This window comes from Scatophagus argus, chromosome 4 (genome assembly GCF_020382885.2).
Source record: "Scatophagus argus isolate fScaArg1 chromosome 4, fScaArg1.pri, whole genome shotgun sequence".
NCBI classification, from domain to species: Eukaryota; Metazoa; Chordata; class Actinopteri; family Scatophagidae; genus Scatophagus; species Scatophagus argus.
In genome coordinates, this window is record NC_058496.1 from 16,122,050 (window position 1) to 16,140,301 (window position 18,252).

At 41.3% G+C, this 18,252-nt stretch overlaps 1 protein-coding gene across 9 annotated transcripts in view; it reads right to left on the reverse strand.

Moving 5' to 3' along the window:
* kcnt1b (potassium sodium-activated channel subfamily T member 1b) overlaps positions 1–18,023 on the reverse strand; it is a 63,750-nt gene extending 45,727 nt beyond the window's left edge. For 4 of the 9 annotated variants that reach the window (XM_046385491.1, XM_046385487.1, XM_046385490.1 and 1 more), the window contains exons 1-3: positions 17,355–18,021; positions 15,063–15,111; positions 14,203–14,370 (exon numbers count right to left, since the gene is read on the reverse strand). In XM_046385491.1, coding sequence (XP_046241447.1) covers positions 14,203–14,370; positions 15,063–15,103 — 209 coding nt within the window. In that variant the 5' untranslated portion in view covers positions 15,104–15,111; positions 17,355–18,021. Of the gene's footprint in view, positions 1–14,202; positions 14,371–15,062; positions 15,112–17,354 lie in introns of all 9 variants that reach the window. The other 5 variants (XM_046385485.1, XM_046385484.1, XM_046385483.1 and 2 more) reach the window with 2 other exon arrangements.
* Positions 18,024–18,252: the final 229 nt, after the last annotated feature.

Sequence of the window (18,252 nt, forward strand, 5' to 3'; positions counted from 1 at the left end):
GAAGTGCCATCTACAGTGTCATTTTTATTATTTTCATGCCTGCCCATCAGACAGCCTGAGTCCAGTTCTGACAGAAGACATGATTACAGTGTCTGTGAGACCACTTCGACATGTCAGAAAGGTAATACAGTTTTTAAGATGGGTCACATCTCTCTACTTTCTTTCTGGGTAAGTAGTACTGCTACTACACAGCAGCTTCCAACTACAACTAAAAGTTGAAGGCAAACTAGCAGCTTGTGACTGTTGCCTGCTGTGCCTCCCATGTTCTTTCACATTGGGTGCCATTCACTTTTCAACCTGGAATCTGGTACCAGTAGCCAGTGGTAGTTTTTGTTCACTATTTTACTCTCTCTGCAATAACAAAAAATTGTGCATCCCACAGATTGTCAATCAGGTTGGAATCTGGGGAGTCTGTAGGCTGTTGTTGTGGTCCTGAGCCCTTTTCAAAATGTGACGGGGTGCATTGTGCAGCTGGGGGGGGGCTGCTGCTGGGGGTCAAAGGTGGTGGTCTCAGTGTAAGCAGATCATTCATGATATTCATTTCACCTGTCAGAGGTGAAAATGTTGTGGTTGATTGGTGTATATACACGACTGTCAAATGAAACATTAATAACAAACAGAAGAGTGCGGCAATACACCATTGCAGTGTCTAGTCCGCCTCATCCAATGAAGAAGAAACACCAGCATTGCCTGTTATGTTGCTGTTGTCACCACAGTACTTCTGATTGACAATATTTCTCCTTAAATAGTATGCAGTTCACTTAGAATTGGCTGGTAAAAATACTTATCCAAAACAAAAAAGCTCAGTTATCTCCACCAGCTACTTATCCTGCTAGTTTATTAATTACAGGATGACGTCAATGAAGTTGTCAATGCCTCACTTGAAAGTTTTGGCATGCAATCCGTTGCATGCCATCCCATTTGCTTAGAACACTACGAAACTCAAAGTATGCACTGCATTGGCATTAGTCCTTTATCTATTAGTATAGATTATCAGCACTGTATATGATCACCTAAAATAAGACAATTGTAATATAATATTAAACTCTGCAGCCACTGCGTCATGCATAATGGCACATCACAGGACCACATATGTGCTCTAGTTGTGCAACACAGTGGAATATTTAACAGTCTCCAAGAAACAGAACAGAACAAATAAAGTCTACTGCTGTGAGAGAGCGGAGGCAAAGGTTATGCACTGTGACAGTGCAGAGAGCAGAAGGGTAGGGGAAAAGACAGCTCTTCATGCACCAACAGGCAAGAGGAAGGGCGCACAACTGAATCACAAGATATCAATCACTCTGACAAAACACTCAGTACAGAGTGAGCCATAAAGAAAAGCAGGAGAACCTGCAGATAAAAGCGAATGAATGAGCAGGGAGAAGACCAAGAAGTTTCACATTACTAGTGATTCACCAATCTGCTGATAAAGTTAGATGTGGTCGATCCAGCATCCTTTGCTGTGAAACTGCAGACTCTGCATTTAGCGATTCTATTGTTTGGGCCATACTGTGAAGTTATTCTAGACGAAGGTTACGACAAATGTCTCAATAGCTGCAGTTGTGCTCACCATGGTGCTGTTACTGCAGCATCGCGGCACGCAGCGGCTGCATGCACCAGATAAATAACAATAATAAAGAAGGGAATGACAATCAGCTTGTCCTCATCAGACATTTTTTTTATGATATGTGCCAAAAATATAAATCTCAAAACCCAAGTTAAGTTTCAAGTCTTTTGACAAAGCATGCACACTTCTCTCTCTCTCTCTCTTTCTCTGTTTTTTTGATGGTATAAATTGCCAGCTTATGCCATTGGGTGTCAGACATGAATTCAGATATCTGATAAGATTCGTTCTGCAGGCCCCCTATGTGCTTACAGGCTGCAATTTATTTCTAATGCAGCCAGAGAACCCACATGAGCGCTCATTAGCAATGCATTTAGGGAAGACATAATACAATTTACATGCACTGCACATGGCGTTTTGAGTTCAGCCCTCAGGAAACACATTAATTCATCTGTTGCTGGTAACCCTTGGTTAAGAGAGGTGGATCTCTGAATAGAGGGTTGGATATTTTATCCCTGAATGGATGGGAAAATTTAAGACGTGAAAGAACAAAACAGAGAGAAATCAGTTTTTCCTAAACAGCTTTACAAATGTAAATTTGAGCAAGCTACTTAAACCAGACTGTTCCAGCAGAGCAGCTTGTTGGTCCCTGGTAAAGAAACAGACTCTGGTTGTACTGATTAACCCCCAAGCTGTCAGCATGCATAACTTTCTGGCTGTAGAAGCTTGGCCATAATGTTGTGTATACTTTAAGTTAGCTTCCTCTATATAAATAAGGGTATTCTAGACCCGCACTCCTATCATAACTGCCAAACAGCACAATTAAGTAGTTAAAACTGTAATCTACCAAAATATGCTCATCAGTGTACAATGTGGTATTATTTAATCATGTGATAAAAGTAAATCAATGTCATAAAATAGAACAAAATTAATGTATTGAGGAAGAAAGATGCTAGAGGATGACAGAGAAAGAGTTGCAGATGAGTTCATCAGTGGAGGGAACAGGTGCAGAAGCACAGATTTGAGCACAGAGACACTCTGTGGTGAAGCAGGGAACTGCAGGCTGTTGTGAGTCTGATCCAACCACAGCAGCAGAGCAAAAACACAAAGCGCCACAATACACACTCACCAGCCAGTACCGGCCTAATCTACTGAAGATCTAATGACACAGATGGCAGTACAGCCCTGGGTTTTATCTTCCGTGAGGTCGCACCATCGCTGCTCAACCTGTTTATGTACTTCTCTGTCATTTTTTCTTTTGGAAAAAGTAAGACTTGATCAAGGATTCGCATGATTTTCAGTCATTAAACATAATTCAAATTTGCCTTCATTAGTATCAGTTGCCAGCTCATACTCCCCAATACCAGGTGTGAATTCAGAGCACAGTTAGCTATTTAGGATTGGTTAATATTTCTCACCTCTGGTTAACCTAATTATTATGATCTCACAAGCCCAGTTGACACTCAAGTGCTTACAGGACGCAGCTTATATCCACTGTAAGCAGAATTCTGAAATTATTGCGGCATGATTAGTCAACTGACTGCCTACAGATTCATACTGGATATTTCCGTACATTATTTTTGGTTCAAGCTGGATTTTGAAGGTCCAGCAAAAATGCAGGGACATACAACACAGAAAGAGAGCCGCAGTGAAGCCTGTTAGCTGAGTACTGGTTATATCTGGTAAACTACATTCCATGATATGCTCGGCACGTAAACCTGTACAAAGTCCAGATACTGTGAGAGGAGTAGCTTCCCGCCACTGAGAAGAAAAAGAAAAGAGAGAAAAGAGATGAAAACCAGTTTTGGGGACGGTGCTGATGAATGCACCACAACACTGTGTCAGGGTACCACTGCTGTCATTAAAGCTGCACAAAAGATTTATTTGCAAGAATCATTTATGGGATTTGACAGAGATAACTACATAAGAAAACATCCAATTTCATTTCCTTTGTGAGGCACATTCTGCTCGTGAGGACACACCAAAGCCGTTAACGGGCGGAATCGTTTTTAAAAAGTCTCAGCGAGGAACGAGCTCCACAATCACCGGGCGTGCCTCGGCTTCATGCTCCGTGTTGCAGATGGGCATCGAGAGTTGTGATAAAGCTTCCTCTGTCAAAACATATTAAAGCAGTGAGCTGGCGCTGCTGTGGGCGAGCCGTCTGTCTGTGCACAGCATAGCCAGAGAGGAGGAAGAAGTCTAGCCAATGCCACTGGCAGGCTTACACACAAGACAGTACACATGCACTCAGACACTTCACTCACACACTCACACACACTTACACACACACAGGGGTGCTTTTGGTCACTGACTGCTGTTTTGCCAAAGGCTGTTGCATGCAGAAAGGTTCAACTACCCATTTACCGGTCATAACCTCATGTTCTCTTCCAAAAGCGAAAATGTCTGAGGGAATGTTCACTTGTGTTAAGTGATTTGGCAGAGCCAGTGGTTCATTCAAAGTGAAAAAAAATACCACCTAGTCTTCAAATTCTCTGGGGAACCTTTAAATAATTCCTTTCAATCTTTTATATGTGCGCTGAAAAGACCAGGGTGTCTCTGTTGAAGCGTGAAGAAATACTACTTCAGCATGTGCACGGACATGTGCTGCATTTCCTCATATGCTGTACCATTTCCCTTTGCTTGAATATTTTTTACGCATATTTCTATGTTTCACTCCTATTTTGCTTGTATTAGGCCACGCTGAAGACAAACAGGCCATGTTCAACAGTTTCATGAATAAAACAACTGCTTCCAGCACAACCTGCCCCAGAAATCAGTGGTGTTGTTACCCTGGTTTGTACAAAAAAGGACAATCGACTGCTATTTGCCAGCCTGTGTATAAAGATGAAGAGAGAAATTACATGTTTGCTAACTATGAACAGCTGTAGCAATGTCTAGCTGGACAGTGGCAAAAGATCTGCGTACCTGACCCGTTTGTCACCACTGTCTCCCAATGCACCAAGATGAGGTTTTATTTCACAAATCAGCAGTGCTCACTTGGATCAAATGTTCAATGATTTTTGCCGAACTATTCTATAATTTGGCTCCCGATATTGTAGTGACTAGAAGATAAAACACTGTTACATTCTTGCTTTCTATCTTCGGAGCCTTTGATACACAAAAAAACACAAGTAGTGCAAATATAACGTTCAGATAGTTACTTTTAGTCCCTTTTATTAAGCTCCAACAGTCATACAGTTTGATTATGCTGTCTATTTACAGCTTACAGGGATGACAACAGGGGCATTTAAATGAACAAAATGATAATTGCTATAAGTAGACAGACGAGGAAATGGTAAACACATCACTTCACCTTCTGTCGGTTGTGTTATTAAAAAAGGCTGCCCTTGGCCTCTTTGCTAAAATAATGCTGCAAATCCGTGATCAGTGGAGCACAGCAGCAGCACTGATTATCAAACATTTTGCTGATTACCTTGTCCAGGCAAAAATCTAACCGGCAGGCACAGCATAACAGGTAAAATCATCTGACAGCTGTTAAGTCTATACAAATGCAAATAAGAGACAGTCTGCCATAATTAGTTGGCATTTCCAACAGGGATTGCAAATGATAGGATTTTATTGATAGCAACGCCTTATTAATTTTGCTTATTGATCCAACTCTTTGCCGATTCCCTTACTGATTCATGATCAATTTTCTGTGCAGGAAAAATGGGGCCTGCATAGCTGTTAAGTGTCAGCGCTTCTGAACACGGTGAGCAAAAAAGAAAAAGAAGTCATGCAAACGCCGCAGAAATTGCAGTCTGTGCCTGCCTTTAGCCGTACATCAGCTGACAAATAACTAACTAACCTTAAGGAGAGCTGGTAACCAGGTAGCAACAGGTTGTCTGTCATAATTCCATTCAAGTTATTTCAGGTTTTTAATGGATGTGCTGCTTGGTTGGGAGGTAGACGGGGCAGACTGTCGAATAAACGGCATTTCTGGAATTTAAAGCCATGTTTCTAAAAAAAAGATTGGTCCAGAATATTGCTGACGTTTCCACTCTTAGTTGAAATAATCATTTTACTGACATCACAATTTTCATGGCAATCAACCTTCGTCATAAAATTATCGCATGCTTTAGACTGTTTCTTCCTCTCCTCCATGACTTCTTCTTATTGCACGTTTCCAGAGGCACAAAATGAACGAAACTGATGTCATTTTTCTGCAATGCACGGCTGTCACAAAGACATGGCAACATTGATAAGAAGGACCAGTAAGCTCAAAAATGCAGCGTTTCAGATAGATCAGACAATCTGGAAGCAGTTCTCAGCTGGAGAACTGGTTCTAAAGTCCCATCCCAAATTTAAGCTGATTGTAATCAAGGCAAAAATTGTGCAAATTCTTAACAAAACCAAGTGAATATTTTACTATTTGAATGCAGCTTCAGTATATAAGGCTTACATATTTGATTGAACCTCTTTGATGTGGTGGAAGGTACTGGGTTCTGCGATTCCTCAGTAGTCCTCCATGTGACGCTGTATATCTCAAACTCAGCCACAACACTGGAACCCCCTCTGCAGTGCTGACAGCCTCATCTAAATGCCTCCATCATCACAGCTGCTTATTAAAGTCTGACAAGCCAACTCCACCGATGCTAATTAAGTTGGCAAGACAGAGCATGGAGGCTAAACAGCGAATGCACCAGAGATTTACAGGCACAAAGATGCAGTGGGCCAGAAAAGAAACAAAGTCAGAAGGGCAAAAGAAATCTTATTTTTCTCTGAGCAACCCTCTCATAATAATTCTCCCTTTGCAGCATACCTTTATTGTCTGTCCTATTTAAGCTATCCCTCTGAGGCTGTGTGCCGAGTTACTGAAATGTTCCAAACGATTTCATATGAAGAACAATAAAAGCACTCTAAGATAGCTGCACGCTCATTCTTTTCAGCTTAATCATGTTGTGTCACCTTCACTAATGCCTCCATGGTGTTGACGGGAAATAAACCTGAGAGGAAATGGCTGAAGTGAAGCCCTGTCCAAATCGAGCATTTCGGGAATGCAATGGTTCAGCTCTCCCCTCATTCTCAGCCTTTACTGCTCACTGGCAGAACAAATCCTTAGAGAAATCTGATCCCATAGAACGTGGCAAAACAGACAACATGTGTCATTGTGACAATAACAATAATCCTTAAACTGACAGGACGTCAAAGACACAAAGCCACTCTGCTGCTGATGAGGACAAGTCGAGCGGCCTTTAAGTGTCACCCACCCACTCAGTGCTGATGGCGGTGACTAATGCCACCTATGGTCTGAAATTACAAGCTTTGGTTGCTAAGCGGAAGCAAGCATGTCACCAGAAACAACACTCAGCCTTTCGAGCACGACAGACTTTTAGGTGAGATGCTGTTGGAAAACTGTAGCGTCCGAGTTGTTTTTGCAAAAACAAATTCTAATCATTTTGGATTCAATGGAGATGTGATACAGAAACAAATCAGTTAGTCATACCAAATTCCTTTTCATCACAACATTTCAAGTCAAAAGACACTGATAGCTGAACAAATATTTCAGCGAAGCGCCCAAACAGAATGTGCCAGAGAATAATGACTGTGGCATCACCTTACTCCTTACTGTACTCATTATTACTTACTCTTGCTCTATGCTTCAATTTACTGGAAGAGAAATGCTGCATTTATAGTTAGTGTTACATCATCAACTGGTGAAGATGCTGACTTGCTGCCTGGGGCATGCGACTTCAGACTTGAAATGAATAACAAAATAAATAACGTATGCATATTTAGGACTACCTTTACAGCATCATTGCTTTATAACAAGCTGCGAACTTTAAACGGTGAGTTGCAGACTGCATTATCAAATGAGCCCCAGAGCTGACGTTGATGAATCTGTCAGCAGGAAAAATCTGCAGAAAGATGCCATTATCTAAAAGGTTGTACTGAGACAAAAGGTATTGGCACACTATTAATTATTAATTAATTAACTACTGCTGAATTCAGGTGTCCCTTACTTCCAGTGAAGGGAAATCTTAATGCTTCAGCATACCAAGTCATTCTCTACAATGCTATGCATTCAACTTTGTGGCGACAGTTTGGGGAAGGCCCTTTTCTATTCCAGCTTGACTGTGCCCCAGTACACAAAGCAACGTCCAATCAAACACCTTTGGGATGAACTGGAACGGAGATTGTGAGCCAAACCTTTAAGTCCAATATTGATGTCTGACCTCACAAATGCTCTGCTTCATGAATGAGCAAAAATTCCCACAGGAACACTCCAAAATCATGTGGAAAGCCTTCCCATAAGCTGTTACAGCTGCAAAGGATGGACCAACTCTACTCTTAGCTCTGTCCCAATACTTGTCCGTACAGTGTATCTTTAGTTGCTTTAACATATAATTGTATCTGTGTACCTTTTTGATGTCGCTAACTGTTTACATATGTAACGGCTGAATTGCCACCCTAAATCTAAAAATGAGCAGAATTTGGATCCGAGCCTGCAGTGTGACCACAGCCTGAGAGCACTCAGACTTAATCGTCCGTGACTTATTGGACCTAATCACCCTCATCATCATATTCATATCATTGTCACTCATCACTTTCTCTGTGATCATTTCGCCTCCTCCCATCCTCCTCAGGGTTTTGGTGCACCCTCTGCTCTATCATCTCATCAGCATCCTAAACTCAGATGGAAATCGTCCAGGCATTAAATCCCGGTAGTCACTTCTGACACAGAATAAGCGCGAGCAAACAGCTGCTGATATATCAGTGCACAATTATTGTCTCAGGACACTTTGTTCCACTTGATGCTTGCTTCTGTGATGTTTCTTTGGGCAGAAGAAAATCTATTAAAAGCCCCTAAAAGTGCCAAGTCCTCTTCTCTTATCAAAACATTCTGATTCAAAAGAAATATATTATCAGGGGGAAATCCTGCTGGCTTCAGAAAATCCAACATCAACAATTTGGGTTTATGAAATCTATGATAATCAGACTAGATCAACTCAGAAATAGATGATTATCATTGCAAAAACAAAGCCTCCTCTGCGCTGCTGTAAAACTGTCACATAACTGTCAGAGTTTTCACAGAAACATGGGTGAATGATCCATGTCCGAGCTTAGCTGTTACTTGACAGCAGAACTTGCGTCAGTGCTGGGTCACCATTCCAAGAACCACTACTTGACTCACAAGTAGTGTTAAGAGTTGATCTAGTACCCAATTAACACCCCTCACTCTGACGCCATTACTTCCATCAGCATTCTGTCTTGATTAGGGTAGAAACAAAATCCCCAATAAGATTCGACATGCATAGAAATGGTAGACGGAACTAACTTCCTCTCTGCTGCTCTTTCTGTTTTCAGCCCTGTCGGCATGTAGAAAAGTGATGGTGGTTTGTTTCTATTTCTGATGTTGACTGAGGCTACCCCCACCCTCCACCGGCTGACAGACTGAGAAATAAACCCACGCACGCACACTCGGATGTATAATCAGACACTCACAGGTGTGTGCGCGTGCACACACACACGCACAAACACATACAACACCTGCACAGACAATACTCTGTCTCTCACATACATACACACACACAACACTAGTCAGACCAATGACTTCAGCTTGATTGCTCCTCTTCAGCACCCACACAGCCAAACAGTCATTATTGCCCTCTGACACCCAACCCTGATAATGACAGCTCAGGAGGGAGACCCCCCCCCCCTAACCACACACACATGCACACAGTACGCCCACATCCACAGGACAGACACAAAGCAACAAACGGAAATACAAGGACTCACACATACACACACACTCATCACAACAGTACAGAAGGGCTTATTGCTTTAATACTGTTGGAATGACACGCTTTGAGACTCTTGCATTTGTGCACAGATAAAAACACACATTAACACAGACGCGCACTCCTTAAATCTTGTTTTCATAGTATTGTTGAGATTTGGGGAGATGAAGTCATCACTTCCTGAGGCAGGGTTAAGTCAAAACAAAGTCTGAGTTTAGCCATATTACCTAAACTATATATTTGGAAGTTGGATTGGGTGATCATGACATGACTTGTAAATTCGTCAACAGGCAGAGATTTGTCCATAGTGTTTGTGCTGTTCCTTAAAAGAGAGATGATTGCTGCCTTAGGAAATAAGAGTTATACTGTTACATGTTGTGTTTTTTATCCAAGCTTTCTCTAATCTTTGAGTCCTTCTGAAGTTCTCTAGTTTAAGATCCTATGGCCTTTGAAAAGTGTTGGAAGAGCAGATCTCCCTCCTGGTTCAACTTTGACTCTCGACAAAACAGATTTGTCCTAGGGGTGTAAAGATCCATCTATCTGGATCAATATATCAGTTCACTGATCAATAATCCAATATGACTGATGCAAAGCGAAAACGTCGACACCAATCATGTTCTTTAAGGTTTTATTTTGAATTTCCCATGGCAGTATGAGTCATAATTCTGTCTAAACGCATTTCCTTCCTAAACATCCAAGCAGTCCTAGCATCAGTCAGGTCAGTCGAGAAAAATATACTGAGAATATTTACTCAAGTCTGAGGAATATAAGTGTGTAAATATTTTGGATTTTGAAGTACCTGCTCTATGCAAACAATGCCATTCTGAGATAAAATACCCAACGGCTCAACAACTACAACAGTCTATTAACTCGTTGTTCTCTTTACAGCAATATTAGCTGCAGTGTTTCAGCAAAACTCAGAAATTCAACCATGGTGTTCTGTCAGGAGATGCAGTGAGAAACCAATGGTGGATAAAACAAAAAAGGTACAGATAATACATATAATAAGATATAAGTAGAGGAAAAGTTCAATAAAATGCAACAGGTTTATGCTAATAATGGTAACCAAATAAGTAAATAAATAACAATTAATTTGTCAGTGAACCTCGACAGTTATTTTTGAGCCAAATTTAGACTTATGTTAAAAGTGGTTGTTTTTGAGTCACATTTTATGTGTGATACTGAACTCTACCGCACTTAACCAGTTAAAAGTATTTACAGTTAGTTATGTGTTTTATTTTTTTCATGGCCAAAAGCAGAAAAGAGAGAGGTGGCAGTTTCTTCTGCAACTGTTGGTGTTAAACAGGTGTGAAGTCGTTTCAAATCAGCTGCAGGCCCTTGGACTGAATCAAAATCGTCTCATGGCAGACTTTGTCATACCAGAAAACAATGCACCGTCGTTCAAGCTGTCATAGGGAGCACATTTTTCAATTTTAAAAGAAATTTGGTTTAGATAACCGGGTAAAACCTTCAGTGTTGCAACCTGTCTGAGCAACTGACTGATCTTGCTGCTGCCTTACTAGATATCATTATGTTTAGCAAATTAATGCTGCCTGAGTCCTTCAACCCACTGCTTTTTGTGCTCATAGCTCACTATGGCAGAAACAAGGAAACAGATGCCCAAGGCCATCCATGGGGGGTGGGAGGCAGGGGTTGAGGCTGTGATGCTCCCTCTGGGGGTTAATTTGCTCAGAGGCTTTACACTCGACAAAGCATAAGCACAGGAAATAATCAACATCACAAACCACGGGCATGCAGGATATCATCAACCAAGAAACAGAGTGTCCCCAAAGCCCAGTGACAGGGTCGGCTTCTGTTTCCACTCCAGAGCTCGTAAACTAGCAATTACAGAGAAGCACTGCAACATGTTATCAATAATGACGTTTTTCTTCATCCTCATCCTCCTCCTCATTTCTGCGTCCTCATTCCCTTCCTGATGCACATTGTGCAGAGAGGCTGCAGTTTACGGCTGTTATTTGTTTTAAAGAAACAAAGGCTGATACGCACACATGCACACATGTGCACATGCACACACACGCACGCACACACTCACACACACGCAGGCATGTGTTGGTAGCCCAGCAACAAACCCTAATTACCCTTTGCAATTCAACAGTGATCAGCAATACCATTCCCAGGGGAGCCACTGGATAGAAAAGGCATGCACGCACACACACACAGCCTGACAGCCATACTGTAGCATCTCAAGGTTAAGAGATAAACATTATGTTACCGTATGTTGATTCTATTTCCATGTAATCAATATGTAATGTAATACGCTGTTAGTCTGTATTGTTTTATTTGTTATCTTTCATTTCACTAATACTGATAAAAATACTGAGAAATCACATTCCTCGGAAAAAGCACAGGGACCAGAGTGTGTGTGTGTGTGTGTGTGTGTGTGTGTGTTTATGTGTTTTACTTACCTTGTGGGGACAAAATGCAGACCTGGTTTAAGGTTAGGTTTAGGTTAAGGTTTGGGTAAAGGTTAGGATTAGGCAAAGTCTCATGGTTAGAGTAAGTCTCTATGGTTATAGGGTACAGGGTTAGGTGGGTCACCTCTCTCTAAATCTTGTGTGCAGACAAAAAGCCTTGCATTGATATAAAACACACTGAAAGCAAAAATACTGCAGGGACAGAGACCCCAGAGACAGAGTGAGTGGACGGAGAGAGAAAGACAGGGAAAGAGAGGCTGGTGGCAAAACTGAATTACTTATTTACTTTCATTTAAAATTTACGTTTCCAAGTGAAATTTTAAAACTTATGACTCTCACCGTCCAAACTAACACAAAAGCCATCCACCAAAGGTTATCCACTCATTGCTAAAACACAGCTGCTGCTCTGGATAAAGCCTGGAGTCCTGAGATAACACACACAAGGCGCCATCTGTCACATCCAATCATTTAAAAAATGTATACATATATGTATATATATATATATATATATATATATATATATATATATATATATGTATATATATATAAATCAGTGGTACTTTTACAAGCCTGTGCAGCTATGTAAATTAACAAGACTGATTAAATCATGATCATGATTGTCCAGTGACATAACCCTGCTTAATAGGCTTGCACATTTGGTACATTTTTCCTTAACTGACAGTTAAGCTATTACTAGGATGTAGTTGATTAACGATTAATAAGATACAAAACAGACATCTTTTTATTATTTTAAGTTTTATTTTGACAATTTTAACATCACTTTAGTGATGATGTAGTAAAATGATATGTAGTTGTGTAAACAGTGAAATCCCCCACTGCTTTATAGACCTCTTCCCCATAAAGCCAGTCTTACTGCCTCTGCTCGCACATTATAAAAACAATGTTTGCTCTTTAAAGCTTATCGGTTTAGATAAGAGATCAGTGTTGCTGAGAGCTAGCACACAACAACTGCTGACTTAGAACTTGGCTGGTCTAAAGATACGCTAAAGATAAGCTATGCTAGTTCAGGAACTTTTTGTAGTTTTAGCCCCATCCAGTGCTCTAAATCTATCATCCACAGGTTGATATGCTTTATAATTTAGAAAGATGTGTAAACGGAAAACAGTGATAACAAGGTAAAAGTTTCAGTGGTGCACAGAAAACCATACAAATTTCAACTATAGTATTTGTGAGGCTTGATAAAATTAAGGTTAACATCATTTTTTTGCAAGTGAACTGGCGCTTTCAGTTGAGGTGACACGGCTTCCTTTTCATTTATTTATTTCAGGTCCTCTAAAAAAAAGTCTGTTCTTAAGGTAAAAGTCTTGGGTGATTACAAAGCAACAATGTCTGATACATAAAACACCCTCAGGCAGCCACTGATATTAATGGACTACAACATTTCCCAGCACAGTCTTCAGAAAATCTTTTCACAGACAGACTGAAGTGGATTTGACCGAGTAGAAGTTCAAGGAATGAATGACGTGTTAACATTTTATTTAAAGTTGCTGACAAAACCAGAAGAAAACGATAAAGCACCACTCTTCATTTGCTCTTTGCAAGCCCATACTGAAGTGACAACTGATCCTTTTAGTGAGATGGCTTCATTTCAGCACCTTGGAGAGCTCCACAGTACTCAGCTGTGGCTGATGCTTGGCTAATTCCTCCCCTCTTGGGCAGCAAACTGCATCTGTTGGTCTGCCTCTCCAACCGCAGCAATAATCGAGCCCTTATGAGACTCCCGACACTCCAACACTCTAGTGACTGTAGCACCAGTCAAGAGTGAAGGGACGGGCTATTTCATGCTCAATCCAGTCTCACACCCAGGAATAATCTAATTAAAACACAAGACATTTTCATTTCTAAGCCTATATTCTATGAGGTTTTCTGCCATCTGTGGAGTACAGGTCACACACAGATTCAGTTTTGGTATCACTCCTTTAAAATCAGAGAGAAGAACGCCTTTTTTCTTTAAACTGCACTAATGTGGGAATTTCAGAGGCAGGCATACCAAGTGATAGTAATCAAAACAGTCCACAGGGCAACACAATCACAAGGCCTGAGCAAAGGGGAAAGTGTATTTAACTCTACCAAACCTCTGACTCTAATATCTCTGTTTCCACTGGTGTTTCCACCAATAATTGAATACAAGTCCCTCCATATCGCAAGGGGTTTTTTTGTGACAAGTAATTCTGGGAAATGTAGGAAAATAGTAACCAAAGTAAATGAGGCAGGGAAAGTGGGCGATATGAACCACAACAATCAGCACAAAGTAACCCTTGGAATGTGTGGAATAACGGTGTTTCAAGTGTAATACAGTGATAACAGGGTTTCAAAGGTGGCTCTGAACATTAAGCAGATGTATGCATTCACATATACACACACAAACCCCTCCAGGAATATCCCTGGGCTGCCTCTTTTATATTGGATGTAAATAAACAGCTTTTTCTTTTCATGCTACCTGTCATCATTCTGGAATGTCTGGTCCCCCAGCAGCAAGTCCCTGAAGCGATAGCGAGGTGGAAGAGGAGGCACCTCCGTATCCACCTCCGCCATCTTGAGTGCTGAGATGTCCAGAATAACGCCTGAGTTGCTGCTGTTGTTCTTCTGCAAGGTCTCAGTGGAGGGCCTGCAGGGGAAGGGGGAGAACAGCAATGGCTCATCAACGTGTCATCTTTTCATGGTTCCGCCAAGAGAGCCAGATACTTGTCGTATCAGCTCAATTTATGTCAACAGATATAATAAGGCGCAATTAGATTGCTTGTTTAAACAGTGAACATAAGGCGGTGATTTAAAAGCCCATTTCTGGAGAAGAGAGTAAGCAGTTACACCATTGTACAGTGAGAACAACCGATAATGTTTCCACCGTGGGCCATCTGAGCAAGGCAAACACTTTAATGAAGATCACAGCCGAACTCCTAAGCTCTTCTGTCAAACAGATCTGAGCACACAGATGCTGAACGTGGACCCGATTCTCTGAGTCAAAGCAAGTCATGCACGAAGGTTTGAACCAGATGATTTGATGTAACTGTCCTATTTCATGCCCGTCATGTATTATTAAATGAAATAACATATACAGAAATCACACGTATATGTATACACTTGCATTATTCAAAAAGAAAAACTTGACATTTCAATCAAGGAACAGATCACCGCAGAGGGAAATATGACAATACAGTCCATCTAAATTCACATAACGGCAGGCATGTATGTTAATCTGCATACAGTATAGGCCACATACTGGCGTGCGTGTTTGTTTATGTGTTCGCACCATGTCATTCAATGTCACATGTAGGAGATCGAAGTGCTTCGGGAGATTACCTGTCACCATGGGAACTCGATGTTCGGCGTGGAGGGCTCATGACTGCTTCTTGTAGGGGGGGGTCGGTGGTTGTTGAGTGACGAACGAGAGAGTGAGAGGAAGAAGGAGATGACGGAGAGAGAAGAAAGACAAGGAGGGAGTTTAAACACACTTATTTAAAATTCACCTCTTTAAGACTTAGCGAGGATGTAATGTGATTACACTCACTGCCTGAGTAGCAGCTTACCTCGGCTCAGAGTTCAGCAAGACCTCTGAAATGTGCTGCTCTTTAAGCAGAGAGGGATTACACTGACACACTTTAATGCAACTGTGCACTTTAATATTAATGTGCTACACACAAGCAACTGATGTGTTTTATTATTTATAGAGTATATTCTGATAATGTGGAAAGCAGCAATGCAGGTGAGTCAAGCTATTATCTACCTTTGTGCTTACTGAAGGCACCCTAGAGTATGAGTTTTAATGTCCTCAGCAATAATGAGAAGGGATCTCCTTATCAAGGTGGTGTTAAATCCATTTACTGCCAACAAAGCAATACAGGGAGAGGAAAATCATTTAAGAAACAGGATACTGACATTGCCTCTACACCTAAAATAGATGTACAGTAGGACTGCAACAAATGATTTGTTTTCTATCATCGATTCATTTGGTGATCATATTCACAATTAAAAGTTTTGTCTATAAAACGCCTAAAAACTGTGAAAAATGCTTGGCACCATTTCCAAGAGCCCAAAATGACACCTTCAAATAGCTTTTTTTTCTCAACCAAACCCAACCCAGACACACTATTAAACATCACAATCATAATATCATAAATGGCAAGGAAAAGCAGCATATTCTTAGCTATAAGAAGCTAAAAATCAGCAAATGTTTGACATTTTTGCTTGATGGTTGATAGCTGGTTAGCCACTTATCACAACTGGCAAAGCTGGCAACTAATTTTCTTTTGATAGACCAATGGACTGGTTGTTGCAGCCCTCATGATGTATGTGTCAGTGTATGAGTGTATGTTCTCTCTGGCTGTATGTGATAGGTGTTCATGTGTTTCTACTTACGCTAATCAATGTCGAGCTTATTCCGTGGATGGCTTGCATGTTCAATTATATGATTTATCTGTGCATCCCCTTAAGATGTCTTCTCAATAAGCAGCTAATGCAGAGCTGGGTACATGTGTGAGGCCATCATAATACAATGTGGCCAGCCTTGAGCGGACTAATAACAGACAGAGACATTCTGGACCTGATTAATAGTGAAAGCACAGACCCTCAGAAGTGGAGATGACAAATGAGTGTGCTGGAGAAGAGTGAGGAGGAGATCGATGAAAACAAGTAAACACAAGTGTAAAGAACACACTGTCTTCAATGTATTCTTATACTTTAGGGGAAAGAACTTAGGGAAAAACACAAGGCTGACGGCTGCAAGTCAACCATGAAAATAAAATGCCCCTTGTCCTCTATTAAAACAGTCTGCAGCCTTTGAGAGATGACTTAATGGACAAGGCAAAGTGACCACAATAATAGGAAAGAGAGTCGCTTTTGGTAAAAGACTGTCTATACTTAATGGAGAGAATACTGCAGATTCTTACCAAAGAAAACAGATGGAATGAGGAGACCTACAAGCAAGATGAAATTGGTCTCAAAAATAAAGAAAATAAAGAAGAGGGCCCATAGTGAGACCAAAAATAGACTCAAAACTGACTTATGTAAGGTCTGTGACAAAGTACAAAGTGTACAAAACATTAGAGAAGACTCAAGGCAGATGACACACTTTATGTGGATTATAAAGACCGGTTACATTAGCAGTATCTAAACGCTGTGTATGTTCTGACAATCAATCATTTCATCTGATGCATGTGACTTTTTCTTCTGTGAAACATGGTCATCACACTCAAAGAAAAGTTTGCCTGCGACAACACGAAGGCTAAAATGGGCATGTGTCAGAGCAAATTCACTGTTGGTGTCAGTATTGCTGCTCCACAAAAACACGTGGAATGAAGTCCACCATAAATGTTAGGCTGCCACCATGCAAACATCTCGCTTATAGATAGCAAAGACACAATGAACTCCCGTATGATCACCACTGCAAAGAAGCTATAGTATATTAATGTATAAAAAATAAAGGCGACACAGCAAAACTTTAGCCTATCATAAGCTCGGAGGTATCGTTAAACTTCCACAATAGTTAGTAACAGTTTAAAGCAACACAAACACCAACAACAGAGCAGTTTGAGTGGCAGTTTCACGGCCTTGAGATGCAGCAACAGACAGATACACAAGGTAAAGTCAACTTACAAATGAGCACCGCAGTCCCTGTGAGTCAAGTCAGGCTTCCTGGAGGAAGAGTCAACATGGGCTGACCTATTGCTAACTTCGGTTACCTGGCTGTGATCCCGTTTCTGACCAATCACCGTAAACACAGGCTCGGTTTAGATAGCCGCCATGCACTGCACATGCAGCACTGCGTGTGTGATACAAGATGTTTCCCATCAACGCGTCCCCGCGAAATCTCTGTCATCATTAAAGAAATGTCACTTATAAAAGGGAGGCAACTCGACTCCAGCTGTCAGAGGGTAAACAAGAGTCTAACAGAGTTAGCTTTAGCGTTCAGGTAAATCAAATCGATCCACTGTAGATCGTCTAGCCACTGCTGTACAAGCTAGCTATCTATCAAATACGTTACTACTTTGCTCATCTACAGTCCCGGTGCTCAGCGCTGATTGGTTGACACGCCTTTGAAACCGTATAATTTAAAGTATCTCACACCTGATAATTAATTTCAATATCAATGCGCAAGACCCAAACCGGCACCCTTACTGAGGCACTTTCTTGTCGCTTAGCAACAACTTTGTTTGCTAGTGCTGACGAACTACATTGCTTGGCGGAAGGAGGATGTTATTTTTAGTCTGATGTTAGTCTGACTCTTGGTTTCCCGTTTGTAATTAGCTGGAAATCCCGTGCAACCGTTTCACGAGTGGTCTGAAGTCCCCGCTTCTTAAAGCTTTCTCCGTCGCTGTCTTCTGCTACATAACACTGTCTAGTCCTTAAGGACATCACGTAGCTAAGCGCGCCGTGCTCCCTGCTGCCTTCCCGTGCTTCCCTGTCAGCATCAGCATCCTTTCCTCCCCAGGATAGATTAGGTAGTGTGTGCTCATTTCCCATCCTGGAGTTACCTACGGACGCCTCGCCACCT